Source organism: Dermacentor andersoni, chromosome 5, assembly GCF_023375885.2.
Source record: "Dermacentor andersoni chromosome 5, qqDerAnde1_hic_scaffold, whole genome shotgun sequence".
NCBI lineage: Eukaryota > Metazoa > Arthropoda > Arachnida > Ixodida > Ixodidae > Dermacentor > Dermacentor andersoni.
The window spans coordinates 125063847-125084068 of record NC_092818.1 but is presented as its reverse complement, the minus strand read 5'-3'; the positions used below and the strand labels follow the sequence as shown (position 1 = coordinate 125084068).

The 20222-nt window shown below is 41.8% G+C and overlaps 2 protein-coding genes across 4 annotated transcripts in view; both read left to right on the top strand.

The window, feature by feature from the left end:
* The window catches only part of Sse (extra spindle pole bodies like 1, separase), an 88866-nt gene extending 82852 nt beyond the window's left edge, over positions 1–6014 (top strand). Inside the window, exons 27-28 of the mRNA XM_055070967.2 lie at positions 1605–1772; positions 5380–6014. Coding sequence (XP_054926942.1) covers positions 1605–1772; positions 5380–5602 — 391 coding nt within the window. The 3' untranslated portion in view covers positions 5603–6014. The remainder of the gene's footprint in view (positions 1–1604; positions 1773–5379) is intronic.
* A 2665-nt stretch (positions 6015–8679) lies between these two features.
* LOC126531095 (uncharacterized) overlaps positions 8680–20222 on the top strand; it is a 24816-nt gene continuing 13273 nt past the window's right edge. The window contains exons 1-8 of one of the 3 annotated variants that reach the window (XM_055070966.2): positions 8680–9747; positions 9824–9924; positions 9994–10059; positions 10175–10398; positions 15045–15357; positions 17018–17179; positions 18463–18567; positions 19299–19476. In XM_055070966.2, coding sequence (XP_054926941.1) covers positions 9845–9924; positions 9994–10059; positions 10175–10398; positions 15045–15357; positions 17018–17179; positions 18463–18567; positions 19299–19476 — 1128 coding nt within the window. In that variant the 5' untranslated portion in view covers positions 8680–9747; positions 9824–9844. Of the gene's footprint in view, positions 9748–9799; positions 9925–9993; positions 10060–10174; positions 10399–15044; positions 15358–17017; positions 17180–18462; positions 18568–19298; positions 19477–20222 lie in introns of all 3 variants that reach the window. The other 2 variants (XM_050178489.3, XM_050178487.3) reach the window with 2 other exon arrangements.

The following is a 20222-nucleotide window of genomic DNA, read 5'->3' as shown; positions in this document are numbered from 1 at the left end:
CCACATCCATCTCCTGACATGTGACAAGAGTTCTTCCATACTTACCGCAGTGCATGATGTGCAGCAACCAACTCAACATCCCACAGACATCTACGTGAACTTGTTTATGGCACTTGAGATGGCGGCTGCAGCAGGGGTTGCCACGCCTCCGGCTGTGATAAGTAATTGTTTGGGAATCTGCATTCCCTTCTTCAAAAATGTTGGTTTTGCCACCACCCAACAGGCGCATAACGTGCCAGTCAATTCACGTGCTGGACATTCTCGGTCAATCGCTTTCAGGCACACAAGATATAATCACTTTTGCATTTGGCACTGGGCACATTGGTATCTACAGGCAACAGCATGCACCGAAGTAATACCATTACATGTGTGGAACACTGTCGATCCTCATCAAGCGCCGAGTTATGCGAAATCTCGCAAAAGTGATCGTGTCTATGAAAGTGATTGCCAGGAATATTGCTCTGTGGTGGTGCTGCCATCACTGACGCATGGGCGCACTTTGTGCTGTCAGCAATGCAGTTCTATTGCTTCAAGCAAGGCTTGCCAAAGTTGGCTAACAGAATTTTGACAATAATGTTTAGTTTTGCAATGCATGCCCTATCTGTGCTGTCATTTTGCAACAAAATTCTCACGAAAGCAAATTTTTTTGCTTTACTCACCAATTTTGTTATTGCGTGGTTTAACTGTATATCTTTCGCGACACTCGGTTACTGAATCTGTCAAGTCATCAGAGAAATGTACTGTATTCCATTGTTCTCTGCTTTGAATGTCTGAAATGCTATTGCTAACCTCATAGTATGATGTGCTACTGTATGATTAGCTGTGACATGAGAGCAAAGGAAAGTTAAAGCTGTAATTTGGATTCCTGCATCCACAAAGTCTCTTATTACATCGGCATATAGTTTGAAATAGTATGATGCAAGGTGCTTTCTCAAACCGGTGAATTTTGAAATGCGGCCTCCGAGGTCAGAATTCAATCCCGCGACTTCGTGCTTAGCGGCCCAACACCATAGCCACTAAGCAACCACGGTGGGTGGCTATGGAAAATTTCTGTTTGAATAAAAGAGTGTGTTATTTGTTATAGAATGTCCATATCTTGCAAAACATTTATAAACACGTCTTTACATGCACCCTCGTCTGCTGTTTTTACTTCCATATGCTAAAAAAGAAGGTTAGGATATTGTTCCAGTGCTTCCAAAGGTTTAGGGAAAAACCTGAGTTTTCTTTTTCACGAGTTTTTTTCATGGCTTTAACATCGCTACTTCCTTATACACCATTATGTCCTCATACATTGACTCGTATGCAGCAGTGCCGCGAAGGCGTCCGAATAATAAGGCATGTTCTAAAAAAATTGGGCATCCGAAAAATTGGTCATTGACTGTGAATTACTGTTGCAGTTATCATGTTCACACAAGAATCTATGTAGATATTTACTATTCCTCCAAGTGTAGTGTACATGTCTGGGGCACTTCAGGTGAGCACCTGGTATTCTGAACCTTCCCTGCATTACAGAGCTTTATTTCTCTGCCTGTTAATACTTACTGTTTGCCTTTCGCTGTGGTTATGCTAACATTTCACTGCCTATGCCACTGCCTCCATTGCAGCTACTGTGGCCATGGCTCAGGGCGCGAGTACCTCGTGAATGACATCATAGAGCAGATGCACTGTCATGCCTGCCCCATCTTGATGGGCTGCGGCAGTGGTCGTCTCAAGGTGTTTGGACCACAGATCGAGCCCTTCGGAGTGGTCCTCCAGTACTGGATAGGAGGCAGGTTAGTAAAAGCTTGCACAAAAGGAGTTACGTTTTTACTCGAACTTGGTATTTCAGCGGACAGGAAACACTCTTCGAGTATGGTAAAATAAACGTCTTTGGTTGCCAGATGATGCTTTCGTGAACGCACATGCCGAATGTTATTTCTTTACATCCAGCACAAAGTCTACCGTTTCATTCAAAAACCTGCCTACTCTTTCCTTTAACTACTTGATTTCCCCTCCATATTTTGTGTTTGTCGTTATATACTGATAATCATTATGGTTATTACCTATGCAGACTATTTTGGCACAACTAAGGCATTGATGTCTTGTGTTTGTGGACGATACCACACTTGCCATGGTACCTCAGTGGCTATGTCATAGTGCTGCTGAGTTCAAAGTCTGTTTTCATCCCAGCCACAGCAGCCACATCTTGATGGGGGCGAAATACAAAAGCGCTCGTGTACTTAAATTTCGGTGCATGTTAAAGAACCCTGGGTGGCGAAAATTAATCTGGAGTCTCCACCATGGCACACCCCATAATCAGATCATATTTTTCGCACATAAAACAACGGAACTTGAAATAAATTAAAATTTTTAGAACAATATCATTGCACCAATGCCCCTAGTATGGGGCAAGATTCATCGGTAAGATTCATCATACTTACCGTATTTACTCGAATCTAGGCCGACCCCGATTCTAAGCCGACCCCCTAAAGTCCAAAGGCAGCAAAAAAATATATATATATTACCTCGAATGTAGGCCGAACGACAAAAGTGAGGACAGCGTTCACAAAATGCAAACAGTACATGTATTTATTGAATCTGAACGTGCAGAGCTCATTCAACGTCGTCGTTGCTGCTCCACTGTCTCCACTTCGTGGTGACGGCCTTTCTTTGGTTCGCTAAATGCCATCCTCGTTGCGGCGCACGCATAAAGCTGCTGTCGTTGTCCCCTCCAACGGCGGACGTTTTTCTCATCGACGACAAAGTCTTGCCCGGCTTGAAGGTTCGACGATGCCTCTGCGGCTATCATAACTTTTCGCTTGAAAGCGGCACTGTAGTGGCATCTCCTGCTTGGTGCCATCGCGATAACACCACGTCGCACACCAATACGGCCGACATGACACAGGTCAAAATGGCGACCTCGGTTGTGTACGGTTGGCTACTGCCCCAGCTAGTAGCAGCTGTGATATGTACTGACTTTTCTAGCTGGCGCTAGCTATGCACCATATTTAGCAGTTTGAAAGGAAAACTGGCACGTTTCTTTAAAATCCTCGAATCTAAGCCGACCGTAGACTTTGGAATATGATTATTTGAAAAAAACTATCAGCCGAGATTCGAATAAATACGGTACTAGTGTAACAGACTGATCTCGGAGCTCGCGGCATTAGAAAGGCTCAGCAAAACAGTGGGTGAAGCAGCATGTGCCCCTGTGCGTGTGTGTGCAGCGTCAGACACAGTAGGTATGGCAAAAAGTGGCAAGAGACCGCAGAGGTGTTGCAGGTGTGACATTTGAGCGCCGGTTGCTCCACTCGCACGAGGCATATTAAGGTAAACGTTCACGCGATGACGCCTGTGCCACGGACAGGCTGGTTTTGTCTGCACATTTCTGGTAGAAACAGCCAAGGCTTAGTCTGTCAATGGTACTTTTCGTTTTCTAGCTATGCCATGAACAAAGTGGTTTCATCGTGCTGTTTTGTTGTGCTTCTGGTATATGGCAGCACAAGTAGGAGTGAGTTTATTCTGGTGTAGGTAGTAAAACATGTTGGCAAGTAGTCTCAGAAATAGTTTGGCCATTTTTGGTTAGGATTTGGGATAATAGTGTAGCACAGAAGGAGTTAATTACACATGCACAATTTTCACAAAAGGTGTTACAGGCTTCTTTATGAACAGCACAGCCGATACGGAGAGAGTATACCTTTCGGTGAAGCAATAACGGTGCCAATGAATGTCACATAATGTTCAAGCGTTGTATACAATTTTTAAGTAATTTAAAGTCTCTTACTTTAGGGCATATGCTGCAATGAGAGACTTGAAGCCAGTCACTGCTCGAGGCACGTCCATGCAGCAGCAATCCTGACAACTAGTTTCAAAATATTCATGTCCAAATTCTGCCACGAAATGCACAGCTTTTACTTAAAAAAACTTACACACTGTGAGGCAAAAATGACTAAGTTCAACACCACAGCAGTTTACCACAACTCCGTGAATATCTCTTTGTAGACATGCTCTATGCACTGACTGGCTTCGCTACTCGTACCGCAATGTGTATCCCTTAGGAATTAGTCGGAAGGTTTGTGTGTGTTAAATCAACCAGAGTTTTATGCGCAATTTTTGATGCCTGTGTAGAACAAATACTAAAATGAATAAAATGAGAGCCTATATGTCAAGGCAACGAACCTTTCTTTTAACAATGTAGTTTGTCCCTACTTATCCGACAATTTCCTGCGCAATATAATTTACAAACATTGCACAACCACAGGGAGACGTTTCTTTATTGTCACCATCACTTATATATAGTGCACCTGCTTCAGTGGTTTAGTGACTGAAATTCTGCTTCTGGACATGATTGAGGTCACAGATGTGTTTCCCAGCCACATCAGCCACAATTCTCAATTTGCCTGTTATGTGCAAAGCTACTAGGTAATAGAAAAAGTCATGAGCTAAACTTATCTCTCTTTTGTGCTTGCACTAACATATTTAAATAGTTTTTCTTTAGGAATATTGAACACTGGAACAAAATCTGCCTGGTACTACCCAATATTTATCCCTGGAGGAATTCAGCTCTATTGAGTGACTCCCCCTAACCTGCTTCTATTTGTATAACTTGTAAATGAATTTCTTGCATTGTTCTTGTTACTTGTAATTTTGTGTGTGTGTGTGTGTGCTTTTATTTTCGCACTCCTGTGAAACCAGCCCGATTGTGGGCTGCAGTATCTGGAAATAACTATATTCGATGGGGACGAAATGCAGAACACCCATGTGCTTAGATTTAGGTACACATTAAAGAGCCCCAAGCGGTTGAAATTGCCTAATCCGGAGCCGTTCACTACAGTGCATCACGTAGTGCTAGTGCTTATTATTTTCTACATTAACCCTGTAGTAGTGCCCAAACACAGTTCCACATCAAGAAATATTGGCGCAGCTTGTTTTACCTTTATTTCTGGCATACATTTGTACAAGAAACAGTGAAATGTATCAATTGATTGGATTGCTGAACAATTCACAACTGAAAACACATAGCCAGTATAGTAGCATTGCAAATGCGCACAGCTGCGAGCAGACGCAGATGGAGCAATGAATGAGGCAACGCAGCAAGAGGTATACTTCCAGTGTCACAGCACCAATTAGTTGGAAAAAATGTGCTAGCTTATATAGTGGCATTTCTATATGGTGCAGAGAGTGAAGGTTCCCCATGCTTAAATAGGAATTTTGAGGTATCGGAACAGCGTAGCATATGTACGGTAAGTTGGGAATTGCAGCTAGGCTAAGCCCCATCAATGAGTCAATCAATCTTCTAATGGTGCACGGACGGTGTCCTGCATAATGATCGCTAAAGAGCACAGATGCCTTTCACACTGCCATCTTCGCTGACTAACACACCTTTTGTCGCTGACCTTCCAGCCCCTCCGTGGTGGCCAACCTCTGGGACGTCACTGACAAAGACATAGACAGATTCACGGAGACTTTTCTCAGGCACTGGGTTCCGAAGATGGGCTCCGACACCCACATCTCGGACATCACCACAGCCGTCCAGCTCAGCAGGAGCAGCTGCAAGCTGCAGTACCTCGTTGGCGCTGCTCCTGTTGTTTATGGACTGCCTGTACAGAGCAAGGACGTTCAGTGATACCTGTTCCTTTGAAAAGTTTGTTGTGTGTGTGTGTACAGGTGTAGAAGAATGCATGTTCTTTGTGTAAATACCACAGTTCCTTTCTTTAAACTGTTAAGGACCCAGGAAGTACCACGACAGTGGGAATTCTGTTTATCATTGCTCTATCAACCTCTTGCTCTTGTGAGAGTCGGCACAATGGATGCAATGCCTCAGCTAGCATACAATCCAGTTGATAGCCATTTCCATACTTTTTCCCCCATGAAAGGAGTGGAAAGACATGTTCACAAATAAAATCATACAGATACTACACACTGCGATTGTAGTGGTATTACTTTGCTGGATGTCAACTATCAAGTGAACGACACTAGCCCAATGTTTATGCGTTTATTTTTAGGTGTGAAGATAAAGGATTTGTGAAATACCGAAAGTCTGCTTCATACAAATCTTCTTGCACCTGGAATGCAGCCAACAATGCTGTGGCCTCGACACCATCATGGCTAACACAGTTATGTATGCAGGAAAGCCTACTTGTGGTATTTCACATAGTGCATATTGTATTTGAGTGAACACTTCTATCTAATAATCTTGCATTCAAAACTGTTTTTTTTTCTCGGGGGGGGGGATTATTCTAGGTATGGTTTTTAGGCTAGCCAAACGTTGACATTTTACATGCAGTTCAGAAATTGTTTAACATTTCAGAAAATGTTCAAAATGTTCCATAGGTGATACATTTTTCTAGGCTTAATTTATTTACATCGCAATTATAATTTTCGTATATCCCTAGAGCTGAAGCGCTTCCTCATTTTTTTTTTTTTTTCAGTAACTTGAAAACTTTGGTTCTTCCTTTTGTTATAGAGAACACATATTTACATAATGTGTGTATTGAATGCTCTGCCATTTCTAATGTGCTAAATTTGCCACAGGACGGTAAGTTTCATTGGTCAAAATAGATTATTCCAAGCTGCACAAGCTCCAAAGAATCGAAAAAGCTGCTGTGATGTTTATTCAGTTATCATAGAACATGGTTCTCTCGCTTCCGAATCGTACATGAAATGTGTGGCACTATCAAGCATCCATTCATAACAAGCAGCCATTGAACAAAAAGTACCAAGCCTGGTTACCTTAAATTTTTAGCTCTGGCAAGTTTTATTGTACTTACATGCATATAAAAACATGGAAGTTCATTTTTAAACTGGTGTTGTGTTCCTTCTTAAAGTTAGTGTTAATAACGAAATACATACACATTGAATACTGCGAACTACACTTGGAAACAAAGTGTGCATAAATTTTTGTGTGCAGCTTCAAAATGCATTCTAGCATGAACAAAGGTACAAAAGCTCCATTTCTTGAGGCCATGTAACTGCATATGAGAAGGCAGTATACCCTGCAACTTAGCCGTCAAGCTGCATGTAATGGGAGCATTCTAAGTGCCTTTGCTCAACAGCAGATAGTTAAACCTTGATATAACAAACATGTATATAATTATATAATGAAGTAAATCTCGATTTTTTTTTTTTCATAAATGTTGGCATGTCTGCACGTACCGAATATTTGTTACACTAAAGGTATTTGTGTTGGAAACAGCTTCATTATTGCAAGTTTCAACTACAAATCGAGATGTCAGCAGGATATACACTTCTATACTCAAAAGCTTCAAGTGGTTGAAATAAGCATAGTCAGAGCAATGGAAACAATTGGTACCCCTTCAAGCAAGGGAAGGGAACACTTAGATTGCTATCTAGAGTCCGTTGTGGCTAAGAATGCATGTCCCACATAAGCATTCAGTGAGACTAGTGAAATATTTAACAGGTAAGCTACTCATTGCCTTAACTTGTAGGGTCCGGAAGCGGGCATCACGAGTTTAATAAATTCAGTGTTCCCTCTCATACAAGTGTACAACCAACGCCTGCACTCCTAAAGAGTGGGCAGGTGTTGTGCTCCTCCCTAAATTCAAGAGCACTGTACCCTCTTGGTGGCAGTTGCCAGCCTGCTCCCTCCCTATTTCCCTTTCTATCTATTGTATGTGTGCATGTTTACATGTTGAATAATATAATACCACACCTTCAGGCAGTTGAGGTTACTAAATCTTAAATAGCTTTAGCCAAACATCTGGCGGAACATAGCGACCCTGTATGAAAACTATGTTGAGTCAGCTGCACGATAAAAATGAACTACCAGGAAGGGAAAAAGAAATGCAGCATCTCGTAGTCTCTCTTTTCAATGGGCACCTCAACTGTGGAAATGTTTATCAGGCCTTCCTTTGCCTGATCACGCAGAAGCGCGGCTGTTTGGCCGGAATGGCACAATTTTTTAGGCAAATGCTAGAATGTTGATTGGCCTACCGCGTTCTTTTCCTCACTACGCAGCGCTGTGCATGTTCGTGGTTTGACGAACCGAGAAACATTCCGAGTAATAGGTGCGAAGGAAGAGTAATTACTAGATATGCAGAGCAGTCTGCATCAGTTTAAGCAGGATTGAAAATGCCCAGATGTGCCGCACTCGTGCAGACTAAAAGCTGCTACACATCCTTGTGTCAACCCAATGATCAAACATGCGTGACTTCGGCAAAATTTGAATTCACGTTTGCGCTTCAATTGAGCTTAAAAATTTTGAAGCTGATATTTTTTTTAATAAGCACTGAATCTGTTCGTGGATGCAAAACCTTGCAAGAGTGAAAAAATTTTGAGAACGCTTAAACTTCGCTTTTTAAGAGTGGCACGCAAATGAGGTTAGGTCCCCAACCTATCGCGCAATTCTCAGCGACTGCAGCTTATGCAACCGTAATGTTTACCGGGAAACTCTGGCGGCGAATGCTATGCGCGAAGGCGAGCTTTTTTAGAAATGCAGCCACTTGCATGGGCTGATCTTGTTTCGCACTTTTTTAGCATTTCATTCTGAGAAGATTTAACATAGAGGCATGCATTGTCAGTGTTTTGTTTCATGACACTTGTTTGTGGGTTCGTACACGTAGCATCGCACGCGTAATGCGAAGACGTGGGATCGTTCCCCACCTGCGGCAAGCTGTTTAAATTCATCCACTTTCATTGCCATTAATTTATCATTTCTTTAATTCAATTAGTAGGTACAAGTAACTTCCCCTATGTTTTCCTTGGTGTCTTCGTTGACGTCTCACGATTTGTTTGTGGGTTGTCTTTCTCAAAATTCTTAGGAATAACTTTGTGGAGAATGTAAGACAAGGTATGAGCAACTTTATAGTGATAGAAAAACTTTAGTGTCGTATGGAATATTTTTCACCGGCTACGACGCCGACACCGGATTTTCTGCGACACGGTGCCCTTAACATGAGACAGCCACAGAACAGTTAGGCTACTTATATCTACTGCTAACTTTGCTGTTACCGTGACGGGACGCGACCGAACCATCACGGTACCCATAGTAACGGTACCAGTCATGTGACGTGCCGGTGCGGTCTGTGGTAAGGCAATGGAAAGGAGGCATTGGGTAAAGGGTACCAATCCTTGTAACAACTACCACTCACTTCATATCGGACTGTATTCCTCCGCGTTGTACGCACAGCAGTAGCTTATGGTAGCGGCTAATACCTCATAACATTCATACCTCGCACATATTTTTCACTTTTATTGACAGAGAAAGCAACTAAATGTGACCTCATAGCGACATAAAAATTTTAGTCGCGAGTATTACTCGCGCGTGTATGTGTTATGACAACGCGGAAGTGCTTGGGTCCTTACGGGTGTGCACAGTCCGGTGCTCTCCGGCGATTGTACTACACCGTAAATGGCGAAGCGGTGTTTACGTGAGCCGCGCCGATGTAGTAGACGTTTCGCGGTGTGACCGTGTTGTCAAGGCAATGCAGGAGAACCGCGCTTTGTTTATCTTCGTCCTAGCCACACGGACTAAATTCCTGAACATTGTTACTGCGATAAGCGCGTAAAATTGATCAACGGCGTGGTATTTCCTTCTGCTATGCGATGACTACTAGTCGTTCACCGTGTCCGTGTTCATTGCCTAACATGGTATACACAAGGCCCTTGATCGAAAATCGCCGCGCCGTTGGACCAGTGGACATTATTCGGCGCCTACTCGTGTAGTCGTGCCGTGTCTATCGTGTGCCTTTGGCTATGGTCATCGACGTGAAGGTAGTCGGGGATCGAGACCTGTGTTGATGATCTAAGAAGGTAAGATGTTTGTCATAGCTTCTTTCGCGCGCTTATTTTACCTTCCTTAAAGCTGTGTCCTGCCAACCGCGCTTAGGAACCACGGGAAAAATCGGCAATGAGTGTGCTCACGGAAAATTGCGTCCTGTCGCGAACGCGAGCTCAGGATCTGAAGAGCGTTCGGAAACTAAACTGCTGGTACGTTCGACTTGTCAACTACTCTGTCGTGATGTGTGCTACTTCTTACATTTGAACCGTCGATTTTAGGGGAAGCGAGTTGGAGGACGTCAGCATCGTGCGAAAGATGTCTCACGTCGAAGTCCTCTCGTTAAGGTGCGTTTCCTTAAAGAAAAGGAACAGAAAGTTGCAAGATGCGCTGAGGTTTCTGTGCCCCAGTTTAATCTCGTCGTCTTTCCGTGTTCTCATTTCGCCTGCTATTTTCTTCCAGCGTCAACAATATCAGCACACTAGCAGACTTCGCGCACTGCAAGAATCTCCAGGAGCTTTACATACGAAAGAACAACATTCGAGACTTGAACGAGGTTCTGTACTTAAAAGACCTTCCGAAGCTTAAAAATCTTTGGTTGGCCGACAACCCTTGTGCGGAAAGTGAAACCTACAGGATGACGGTGTTGAGGCATCTGCCAAGTTTGCAGAAACTGGACAATCAAAGTAAGTATCTGCTGTTCTACCTGAAAATTAATCTAATAACCGGAACTGAGCACATTTCTGTTGCACATATTATACTTTTGATAAGTGTTGTGCCGGTGAGCAGGTAATCGAAAAAGTGCATTCTAAAAGCGGACATATGAATAAGTGTCTTGACAGGAAGAATGTTGGGACGATGTACTTTACATATTATGGGCATTCATCCCTACATGTGAGGTGCACAGCGCATTTTAAACAGTAGTTCCGATTGACGTGCAGTGCATAATATGCCCTTTTAGTGTATTTTCATGTGGTGTACTTATTGTAATTAGTGGCTCATGCTATTCTGTTGTACGTAAATGTTAGTCGTGGCGTTTCGTGCCATATATTAGCTCAGTGTTAGATCACTGTGTCAGAATAATCTGTAGTTGCAGCATTAGTGGGTCATATGCTCACGCAGATATTTAAATCAAATTGACATCACAAATAGACAAAAGTGATCTTCAAGGGCTTCATTAAGGGTCTGTGCCCCTTGCAGAAACTTGACATTCTTGTAGCATACATATAAACAGTAACTAAAGCAATTACATGGTGGCAGTAAAGCACTGAAAAAAGAACTAAGAGCAGTATAACAATACCAGAGAAAACAATGTGATTACAATAATTGAATAAAGAAAGTCACTGATCAGTAAATGAGTTATACAATTTTAGCCAACTGAAATATATACAAGAAATGCACAAACTATACATGACACATGATAATGTGAGTAGATTCACATGCATGTGGGTTAGATAACTATTTATTATTGAAGGAACTGTTTAATGATAATCGCAAATTGTATGACAACATATGGTTACCATAAGTGATTATAACTCTTTGAATGCACCAAATGTTGTCACTATCTAGTTTTAAATTAGCAAGCTTTGTGAAGAACGACTGTTGCATATGTGAGTGGCAGAGACTCATTTGAAATTCGTTGTGTATATACGGTATGGGAATAATATTGAGTTCTTAAAAAAGGAAACCGGGGGATGGTGTGGCTGTCATACGGTACATTAGCAAATATTATGTATGGTGCATTTTTGATTAATGTGCAGTGCAATTGATGAATGTTGGAAAATGTAGTGGTTACCCACACCGATCAACAGTAGTTATAACCGAAAGAAATAAAGAATTAAACAAAATTATTTTTAATGGAGAGCAGCATTATGTAGCACAACATTCCTAAAATTTTAGCAATTTTAGAAATTTGGCTTGAGATCAGTGAAATGTGGTTGTTCCAGGACATTTACTGTTCAAACTCTAGGCCAAGTGTTTTGATTACACAAACCGTTTGAATATTTGAGGAACCGATTCTTAGGAGAAAGCTAGTTTCATGCATGGCCTTATTCCTTGGTCTGAAGGGCATGGTTATTGTTTTTTCAGTGTTGATTAATAATGAGTTAGAATGGCAACATTTGTATAATGAATAGTATAAGCTCACTGTTGCGAAATTAAGCTGCTGCAAATTGATCACGTCTTTTCCTATAAGAAATAAACTAGTGTCATGTGCATAAATAATATGTGTGACATCATGATCAGTACTGACAATAGCAATTGCATACAGAGTAAACAGCAGTGGTGCCAATTGTGGGCTTTCCTCTGGGGCACCAGAAAGTATAGGCTTGATGTCGGATGCCTCATTATTTACTATTACCTGCTGATGCCTAAAACCAAGATAAGATTTAATTATTTGCAGAAATGTTCCATGAAAACAATGGAAATTAAGTTTAGCAATTGGTGTTTGATCATTTATGCAGTCAAGTGCTGCATAAAAACCATGGTTTGGTTTTTATAATAACCATGGTCAATGGTTATTAGCGAGGAGTGTGCCTGTTTATAAGGCTGGAGACAGGCTAGACATTAGGAACTACCGTCCGATTTCCATAACCTGTACGGCTTGCAAAATCTTAGAGCATATAATTAGTAAACAGTTAGTAGAATATATTGAAAACAATAACATTTTTTACAACAAACAACATGGTTTTCGAAGGCGTCTGTCAACTGTCACGCAATTATTTGAAACAATACACAGTTTTGCAGAAGCCCTTAATTGTCGCGAACAAGTTGATGTCATCGCTCTGGATTTATCAAAGGCATTTGATAGGGTTAGCCATAGCAAGCTAATTGAAAAGCTTTATGGGTATAATGTAAGTTCAAAAATTATTAAGTGGATTCAGGCTTACTTACACAACAGACAACAGTTTGTTGAAATAGATGGCGAGTGCTCCTCTTTCCTTCCTGTATCATCAGGTGTACCTCAGGGCTCGGTCTTGGGTCCAATTTTGTTCCTACTGTATATTAATGATATCGCAACTGATGTACATCCTATGATTGACGTGCGGTTGTTTGCCGATGACTGCCTCTTGTTTTGTCGCGTTAAAAGTGTTTCTGACCAAGAACGACTAAATGATGCTTTATGTCGAATTTACAACTGGTGTGAAAAATGGCATATGCAAATCAATTTTGATAAATCTGTTTGCATGACAGTTACGAATAAGAAAACTTCGTTGATGTTTTCGTACGCTGTAAATAATGATGTCATTAAGCGTTCCACAAAGCTGAAATATCTTGGCGTAACTATCACTAGTAACCTCAACTGGAATGAACACGTCGAAAACATATGTGGATCAGCCCAGCGCAAGCTTGGTTTGTTACGGCGTTAATTAAGAGATGCTGCACCAGATATCAAACTTAAAGCATACACTACCATTGCTAGACCAAACTTAGAGTATGCTTGTATAATTTGGGACCCTCACCAACAATACATAACAGATAAATAGAGTGCATTCAGCGAATGGCGGTTAGGTTTATTTTTTCTGATTATGACAAAACGCACTCAGTAACCTCCATGCTCGCCAGGGCTGGTCTCACTACGTTGGCTGTGCGCAGGAAAATCGCGCGCCTTAAGTTTTTATACCAACTCTATCACAATAAACTGAACCTGAATTCCAGTTTGTATTTGAAGCCTCCTGGAAGGGTTTCACCACGAACTAACCACAATCACGCTATAATGTCTTATGCGCCAAGAGTTGATGTTTTTAAGCACTCTTTCCTTGTTAAGACAATTGTTGAGTGGAACAACTTGAATTCTTGTGTGTTCCCGAGCAATAACAGGATTGATTGTCTTGAAGAAAATTTGACTGCGTTCTTTGCGTGAACTTTGTTCTCTGTATTCCCACCCTGTAACAGCCCGACAGGGCTCACAGTATTGGAAATAATAAATAAAATAAATAAACGAAAATTCCTAGCGCTATTTTTTTTTTATTCAAAGGCTTGAAGAATGATTTCTTTCTGGGTTAGTAGCAAAATAAGTAAATTCTAGGGTTTTACATGCCAAAACCACAATATGATCATGAGGCAAGCCATAAGGCAGACTCCGCATTAATTTGGCCAGCTGGGGCTCTGTATCGTGCACCCAATGCATGATACATAGGTGTTCTTACATTTTGCCCCCATCGAAATATTGCTGCCACAGCTGGGATTTGATTCTGTGGCCTTGGGCTTAGAAGCAAAACACCAAAGCTACCACAGTGGGCGAGTTAGTAGTGCTGTCTCTTTTGACATGATTTGCACCCCAGCCTTCATTTCCCCCCAAGATGTCACAATGCTGATGACTAGAATATGGGAATTATTAAAATTTGGAGGAACACCACTTCAGCCATGAATTCTTTCTCGTGCTTGTACCTTAGGGCAGTGTAAAATTAAGCAGCAACAATGTACCAGTTACTCTATAAGAAGCACATGAGATTAGAGAAAAGTGCAAAGTACAGTAAAGTTTGCACTCTTACTAAAATTCATTAGCAATGACTACTAATTAATTTAGCAGTGAATTTAGTGAATGTTAAGAAAAAGGGTAATGTAGGTGTAATCAAGTTAGAACTGACAGGCATCTGCAGATGTGTAGCAGTCATATAATAAATACATTTATTAGCTGCATAATATGTCCTCAAGAGCTTCTAGAATGACATGTTTCAAAATCACCTATTTGAGGCAACAACGGTTGGTGTTTGGCTAGAATTAAAACACAAGAAAGTGCTCTGTGCTCCCCTTTGTTTCCTCCCTAGGAGTAAAAAAAGAATAGTAGTGTATACTCTTGTGCAATTAGAGCACACAATTGCAAAATCTCTGCTAAAGAACACACATATATGAGAATCTGATTCCAGCAGTTAATTTATCAGTTTGGCTTTTGGTGGTTTATTGCTTATGGGTTACTGCTGATATAAAACAGATTTAAAAATTACTCTGTGTAATTGCTGAATAGTCAGTATCATGGTCTTAGTGCTTTGAACTGCTGACTGGCCACATGCAGAATGCTGGTTACGGCAGTCGAAAACCAGTCAAACAACTACCTAGTCACACGTTATACTAACATATCATAGCAATGAAATTTGGTATGCAAATTATTATGGTAGGATTCATCAGTGAATGTATGTAACTCCTTGAGCATGTGAATAGGTCTAAAGTGAGGTGGCACTCTTAATGCTGTTATGTTGAGCTGACGGCCTTCAGGCTTAAGAAGGCAGGAACGATCAATCACATGTTTTCTTGTTGGGAATTCTCACACGAAACACAGGCCATTACAGCTTCTGCCGCTTACCTTGCTATTTTCTGTGGTTCTCTGTACCAGCTGTTCAGAGCCACGAGGTTGAGAGAGCCCAGGTACAAGGGGCTGTGCTTACTCTTCCTACCCTCGACACTGCTGCTGCTGAAGACAAGACGCCACAGACAGCACCTAGCAGCAATCACAACAACCGTCAGCAGTCTGGTGGCAGCCAGCCATCAACCAGGCTCAGCCCACCTCAGGCCCAGCAGAACGGCTCTGAGGATGGACACCACAAGTACAGCAATGTTCCACGGCCAAGGGAGCTGGATGTGGAAGTGCCTGCCGCGGAAGCGAATGTGCCAAACAGGGCAGCCGCCTTTAACCCTCCAGTGGCAAGGTATAACTGGCTATGGTTTTCATGTGCTAGTGTAGGGCATGAACAGGTTAGAGCAGATCCAATTAGCTGAATTTAAACATTACAAAGAATGCAGTACAGTAAGGACCATTTCAGTGGAATGCCTGCTATGGCCATGCATGTTTTGTTTGTTGCCTTTGTCATGGTTAGTAGGCTTTATGCATTTCCACAACAAAAGATCTTGTGCACCAGTGATCACTTTTGTGGCAGCATCTAGCTCCAGACATCTTACAAAAAGGCCAAGGTGCTAAAATGCTGTATCGACAACACTTTAGTTAATACTAGAGTGGTCATTGCAGTATGCTAATATTAGTCTCAACAGTACACAATAATTGGCTTCAATTGGCCGATATGCTGCCAACACCATGCTTAATAGTCGTGCAGAGCTTCCGTAGCACTGCTGGTGATCAATGGAGCAACTGAACTTGCAACTTTTTGTCTTGATAGTGATGCCTGTGCGTGACAGCTATGATGTTTGTGCAAAGCAATCTGTTCATTCCATTTAACTTTGTGTGCCTAAGCCGACTAAAGCCTGCACCATTGGGAAATATCTGCTGGTTGCATGCCAGCTTATGTGCATAAAGACTGGTGTATAGATGTTATTGCAGTTGTCGGCATTTATGAAAATGTTCAGTGTGCATTTTGCTTGACCTAAAATTCTGCACATTCTGAATGTGCAAAAGATGTAATGGCAGGCTTTTCGTTGTGTTTGCCTCCCCACCTTTGTGGTCTTTGTTATCACCTGTATAGGGGCGTCACTTGTGTGTAGAGAGATTTGCAATCGCCATTTCACCGCAGTGCACAGCTTGGTAGCAGTGCCGCTGCTTTGAGAGGATGTGCAAATGCAGTCATTGTGTAAGCTTTTTGTGTAGCGAAAGAGTGCTGTAAAGACTTTTGGTGGCATATGTTTTCTGGAGGCAAAAATGTGGTTTGCACATTATCTCCTGCTCTGGGGCACCCTGTAGTGTTTGTGGTGTCCATCATTATAGTTTAACCTTCCAAAGCGAAACTTCACTTCAAATTGAACAACTTTCATTGTCGGCATCATTTCAACTTGTTCTGTGTGTTGCTGTGCTTTTCTTGTAGTCGTAATGCTTTTGCTGTGATTTAGATAATGTTTAACTTGGTGCCAATTTGCAATTTCTTATTCAAGTATATCTGGAGCACACAAGTACAGTTATTAGGAAACCACTGAACTGGTTTTGGTGAAAGTTGCTGCATTTAAAAAAAGAGAGATTATCTTGTAATTATGAGATATCGAATTTCAGCCATTGGCTTTCATAAAGAAAAAGAAATGAAATGCAAAATTTGAAGATTTGGAAAAGCTCTGCAACTCTGTAGTTATGTAGTCATAGTAAGTGTGTTATGAAAGTGCTTAAGTAAATTACATTTGAATCCTTTATTTGGATCTACAGTGTACCATTATCTGTTTGACAATAGTCAGTTTCCAGCACTTATTTAAATAAATAATGTAACAATCTAGCAAAAATGAAATATGCAAGTAAGTTCAATTTGTTTTATTTTGTTCACTTTCAATGCAGTGGCAAGAGCATCTTGCAAGCTGTCATGCTTTAGTTATGTGTTTATGCATGCATGTACTTGCATGTGTTTGGTACATGTAACAGTGCTGTTTATTGTGCAGCACTCCATGTAAAGATCCTCCCCGGCTTGCTGAAGCTGCCTGCTCTCCTGTGCTCCCCAACATGCCTCAGGACAGCCACGCCTCGTGCCAGGGCATGTCACCTGCCGAGCAGCATGCATTTCATGCACGGGTCCAGACACTGATGGATCACTCGGGCCGAAGGTCAGTCCTGTCGACACTGCTTAGCAACAAGGGTCTAGTTGACATTACCAATAGGTGATCAGAGGGCATGCTCCAACATCTTTCGAGACAGTTTTGATTGTCATTGAAATCAGTTTTACTCAAGATAACCAGTTACCTGTTCCTCTGTTTTAGTAGGAAAGGTGGTTGCCATCTGGGTCACAGAATGTCGCATGACCACAAGAAGAGATGACTCAGGGAAAATGCCAGCTGCAGTTGCTACGCAAAAAACAACATGAGTATGATTGAGAAAAAGCCTGCAAACAGGTTCCAGGATAAGCCCGGCTCAGTAAGGTATCCCCAGAACAAAATGCATAACTTCACTAAAGATGGGTGGCAAGCAACTGCTTGTAGCTTGTGCTGTTCCCTCGAGTTTGGTCATAGGATTCTGTTGTTGGGCTGAACTATGCAGCATGGTCACATACAATCAAGTATGCCCATTCTTGTTTCCTGCTGTCGTCATTATCTAGCATAAAGAATTGGTACTCTCCCTTCTTGGTTACAGTCCAGAAACATTTTAAAAAGTGCTAAATTTAATTTTGGGGGTTTAGTTCTAACTGGAAAAAAAGACCGTATTCCAGAATTTGGTGCAGAAAGAACAAAGAAGATAGAGAACTACACGTGGGAAGCTTGTAATTTGAAAGGGTTTATATATCGGTGGTACAAGTTCGATACAGAATAGGTACTCTAGTATGAGTGAAGAGTGAAACGACAAGTCATATTGGCAAAAGCGACAGTGTGCATTTGGAAGCAGCTACGACATTCGGGAAAGCTAAGCAGACTTTGGTAGTGTGATACATTAGGTTAGTTGGTAATTTTCTGTGGTACTATGGTTACAGCATGAAAAGAAAACATAGGACAAGACAAGATTGTCGTCATCTATTGTAAGCTTCTCTCGTTTCCTGCTTTCTCCCTGTAGTCCTAATACCACAAGCTTTAATAAGCAGAAAGATGATACCATTCAACTGTTTTGTGACACTGGTGTCGGAGGTCTTATGTATGTTTGAATATAAGGGGACAAATACCATTATGTGAAGCTAACTGTCAGTCACAGCACTGGACTAGAGAAAGCACAAAGCTCTCTGATTTATTGGCATTGGAACATCTTCACATACTGTATACCTGGTAGTGCTCTAACCATTCCATGTAAAGGCTGAGCATTTGGATAACAAAGTATATCTTTAACCATCATGTGTACACATAGCATGTGCAATTCCTTTGCAGTGCAAGGATGAACACTTTTCTTGTTCACTTTTTTCATACAGGTTGCGGAAGAGTGCAGAAATTACCTGTGATCCAATGGCACTTTTTGAAGGTGATGACCCTGTAGCTGCAAGACAGGCCAATGCTCAACTAGGTGACACTCGACGGTAAGGTTTTTTTCTGCTTCTCTCTGCCCCCCCCCCCCCCCCTCCCAAAGGATGCAGTCATTTCTCTGGAACTTTATCAGCATCAATAAATTTCTAAGCCATAACCAGGCATTTTGCAAAACATTTTGCAGCATTTGCATGCTGGAAACAATCCAAATGACATGGATGAATGTGAAGATGGCATGCTTATGTCTTTTGTGCCGTTTTTAGTATGTAGCCTAACCAACTAACACAAGCCAACACCTTGCAGAAATTAATTTTCCGTTTTGTTCTGTGTTGTTGTGTTGCTGAGAGGTATCTTGTAACCGCACACACTGTTGTGTGATACAGAAAGTGTACAGACTAGCCACTCTTGGCATTTCCTCAATGTTTAGATATGGGCTGTAGCCTTGATCACTTTTGGTTATAGGTATTACTTCCATTGCGTGTCGTTTGGCTGCACCAAAAGAAGCAATACCAATGAATACCAATACCATTTGAACATTCATATATTTTGGGCATGTACTTTAATACCCCTTAGCGGTGAAATCCTTGCACAATTGATGCCCATCATTGCAACAAAGCACAAGGCTGAATGTTACATTGTATAAATGAAGTAACAGTATTGCTAAAAGTATCCAATCAAGATTGCAGCCTCGTTGCTGTTGTTTTTGTTGTGTGTTGAAAATATAACATCTTGTTTTTTATCTTTCTCTCATTGACAACAACAACAAAAATGTCTGACTGGGAAGGTTTTCATCCGTGGAGTACCTGCACACACACTCCCTGGAGTCGGACGCACTGATGTCCCCACCGCCGGTCGACGGTAACGCACGAGGCGGTGCTGCTATGTATGCCGAAGTGCACAGGTCACACAAGGCTGAGAAAGGCTCTCCAACTCGCCTGCTGCCCAAGGGGGGCAAAAACAGGGTCAGTGCTATGAAGTGTTTCCTTTCCACATTGCTGTTAAAGAGCCTTCTTAAGAGTCTTAGAAGATTTTTTAGAGTGCAGTGTGCAAAGTACTAAGTTGTGACCATCTACTACAATATGTTGTAGTCTGCTGGGTCCAATGAACGTGCTGGGTCCAACGTTCTGACAAGGCAACTTGCTCTGAAGAAAAGTACTCTTGTCAATGCTTTGGCTCCAGCTTGTAGCTTTCCTTGTTCACCCGCTGTTGATAAACATATAGGCATTCAAAAATGTGTACCATATTTGCACGTAAATAATGCAACCACAAATATAATGCAAGGGGGTACTTTTGGGCTCTCAGAAAAAGAAAAAGATATAAACAGTAGGGCCTCGTTCATACGTTTAGGAAAAAACTGCGAGAAAAAAACGGGCTAACCATGAAAATGTACGATCCGAACTGATACACAAAAGGTGAACAAACTCAACTATTGTTCATATCTAGGTAACGCAGAGCGTTATGCGTATCGTTGCAGCGCAAGACACTGATGCTTGTTGAGCTGGTGGTACTCTGGTGGCCCGAGACGTGTTTTGTTGTTTTCGTATTGCATGTTGTGTTAAGAGGGCAACGGGAAACAGAAACAAGATTGAGCTGGTGGGCGACACTGGATGCCGCCATAGCAAAACATGATTCCGATATTGCGCCGCCTCCAGCAGGGAACGGCGGCACATGTCGGCTATCGCCTATTAAAAGTGTGTGCTACGCTTTC